This window comes from Panicum virgatum, chromosome 7N (genome assembly GCF_016808335.1).
Source record: "Panicum virgatum strain AP13 chromosome 7N, P.virgatum_v5, whole genome shotgun sequence".
NCBI lineage: Eukaryota > Viridiplantae > Streptophyta > Magnoliopsida > Poales > Poaceae > Panicum > Panicum virgatum.
In genome coordinates, this window is record NC_053151.1 from 38,224,492 (window position 1) to 38,227,248 (window position 2,757).

The 2,757-nt window shown below is 41.1% G+C and overlaps 1 protein-coding gene across 1 annotated transcript; it reads left to right on the forward strand.

The window, feature by feature from the left end:
* The first annotated feature begins 759 nt into the window (after positions 1-759).
* LOC120683118 (protein NETWORKED 1B-like) lies at positions 760-2,464 on the forward strand. Its single transcript, XM_039965139.1, has one exon. The coding sequence runs from the start codon at positions 1,016-1,018 to the stop codon at positions 2,384-2,386; it is 1,371 nt and encodes a 456-aa protein (XP_039821073.1). The 5' UTR covers positions 760-1,015; the 3' UTR covers positions 2,387-2,464.
* Positions 2,465-2,757: the final 293 nt, after the last annotated feature.

Consider the following 2,757-nt stretch of genomic DNA (forward strand, 5'->3'; position numbering starts at 1 on the left):
AAGCTTAGTAAATTGGTAACTATCCTGTCTAAAATACCAGACACACTTTCTGCATATTATTAAATCATTCAAAATGACCCCTTCCATATCAAAATTAAGATCAACATTATATATGTTTGCTTGAACTGCTGATGCACCCATGGAGAGTAATGTTGGCAACAAGGCATCGCCATAACAGGGTAGTAAGGTAATAATGAAATTTCAAGATAATATTTGAGCGAATTGGCTGGTCATATTGTCAAACTTTGTTCATAAAAGTTAAATTAATATTGGCCTGGCCATAACCATATAACATTAAATTTCATGCTCATCCACGTAAAAGAAACTGTTAGTAACTTGCATATCTTGCTGCCTCGTAGTTTCTATCTATATGAAAGAAACCGTTAGGGACTGCATATCTTGCTGCCTGGTAGTTTTGCTAGACAATCAAAATTGCACCTCATAATGAACATATGAACAAAATGTATTCAGCTGAAATAAAACCTACTGGAGAAATTTGGGGTGGGGTGGGGGGGGGGAGAGAGAAATTTGAAAGGCCTATCAAAATAACAGCGGAGATGAAAATTTTTGCACTCACCGAGTAAATATGGAGATGGAAGTCCATTTAGTCACCCTGCTGGAGTTTCTTAACTGTACGAGTAGGAAAACGCACCCAACGTGGACAGGAAGTGTTCTGTTGAGCTCTTTATCACTGCGATCGATCGATGATCTGTCACTGAATTTAATTGCCTTGTCCATTTATCGTCGGATACTAGAAAGGAGGCACTCAGATCTGCAGAAGGAGAAGGACTTGGTGCTTGATGAAGTGTTCAAGCTACAGGAACAGATCAGGCTTGAGAGGAAAGAGCATGACGATAGTACACACTCAAGCAACAGTCGATTCGATGCTCTACAGAAGAAGATTAGCTTATTAGTAGAAGAGGGCAGGAATAGAGAGGTGCAGCTTGGAGAAGAGGAGCTCAAGATTGGCAAAGCTCAGATAGAGATATTTGTATTGCAACAGTGTTTGAATGACATGGCGGAAGTAAATTACGAGATCTCAGCACAGTTGAAAGAGAAGAAAGAAACATGCAAGGTCCAGGAGGGTAAAATGTACAGTTTATCACAGCATAATCAGAAACTAACTGAAGGAATTGATTCAGTGGTGAGAGTATTGCATTTGGATCGTAAGTATGAATCACTAGACCAAATGAAGCTTGAAATCATTGTGCAGCTCATCTTGAATGAGATAAGCTGCCTGCTGAATAATGTATCCGATGCCCAGGATGTGAAGCAGAATGAGCTTGTTGAGAAATCACTTGTTACACTTCTGGAGCATTTTGGGCAAGAGGTGGCTGACTTGAGGTCAGAGCGGAATGCCTTGAAGCAAGATCAGCAGACAAAGAATGACGAACTTCTCCAGCTGCAGAGAGAAAAAGAGGAACTTATGAAGATAAGTGATGAGTTCTTGGAAGAGGTAGAGGCTCGTAACCATAAAGTGGATGAGCTAAAGGATGAGGCAAAGTTCTTAGTTGGAAGGCTGTCAGAACTGCAGGAGTCCAGGAGGTTATTGCAAAGCGAGATGACCAAGCTGTTACAAGCGAACTCTTTTCTGTCAAATGAATTAAATGACTCCATTGAGAAACGTAAGATGTTTGAACATGACTTCAGCAATCTTGTTACTGAAGCAGTCAGCAAAGATATCCTCAGTGTGATTTTTAGAAGCCTTCATGAAGAGAGGACATTGCAGCTGAAGTCTTTGCATAATAATTTTGGCTGCCTACAAACAGCAGGCAATGAACTTTATCAGGAGATCAAGATGATGAACAAGAGGCTTGGAGACATAGAAATCGAGAACAATCACCTTGGCAAAGAACTAAGTAGAACCATGAGTGTTTACGGTGGGTCTATTGTGCAAACTGCTGAAGAAAAAGGACATCCAGGGTGGAGAGATGCCAGGCTTCTGAATTCTGACAGAAAAACCCAAGATTACCATGTAAACATGGAGGTGGAACAACACAAAGAATTCGGCGATGCTAATTTTCAGGAGTCAAGTGAAATGCTACAGGATGAGGTATTTAAGTTGAGGAACGAAGTGGAAATGCTTAGGAGCAAGGAGAACACTGTGTTCGACATCAGAGCTTGTGATGAGGAGATCATTAAATTGCTGGCTAACATGCAGATGGACATCACGAATGCAGCTCTGTTCAAGGAGAAGGTCCTTGAGCTCATCATAACATGCGAGAGTTTTGAGATAAGTGCCATGGTACAGAAGGAGGTGCTGAAGGAAGAAATCATACAAAGAAACTCATATGTAGATGAGCTCAAGGACAAACTGAATGCTGTTGAGATTGAAAACAGAAGACTCAAGGTCGATCTAAATGGTGATTTCATGATGTTAGGATAATTGCAGAATGAAATCAGTGCCCTGGAAGAGCAAACCTTGTCCCTTGCCAATGACTGCTTGCAATCAAATAAGCTCGGAATGGAGGTATCCATCCCCTCTTTCATGTTTTATTCAAAGATCTAAGGATCATATATAGTTCCTGCTTTAGTATCATACTGCTATGGCGCGGCGCATCAACGCTGTCACCAAGGCCAAAAATTAACCTTTATAAGGACTCCGGTCTCAACGTTACTCCGGTCTCAACGTTACTTGCATAAGCTAATCTCTCTGCTAGTAATGTCGGGAATCACGATAAGGGACATCTTAATCAGGGTACTAAAATCACCCTAAAAACACAAACACATATTAGTCAACTGAGCCCACGAAGGCCT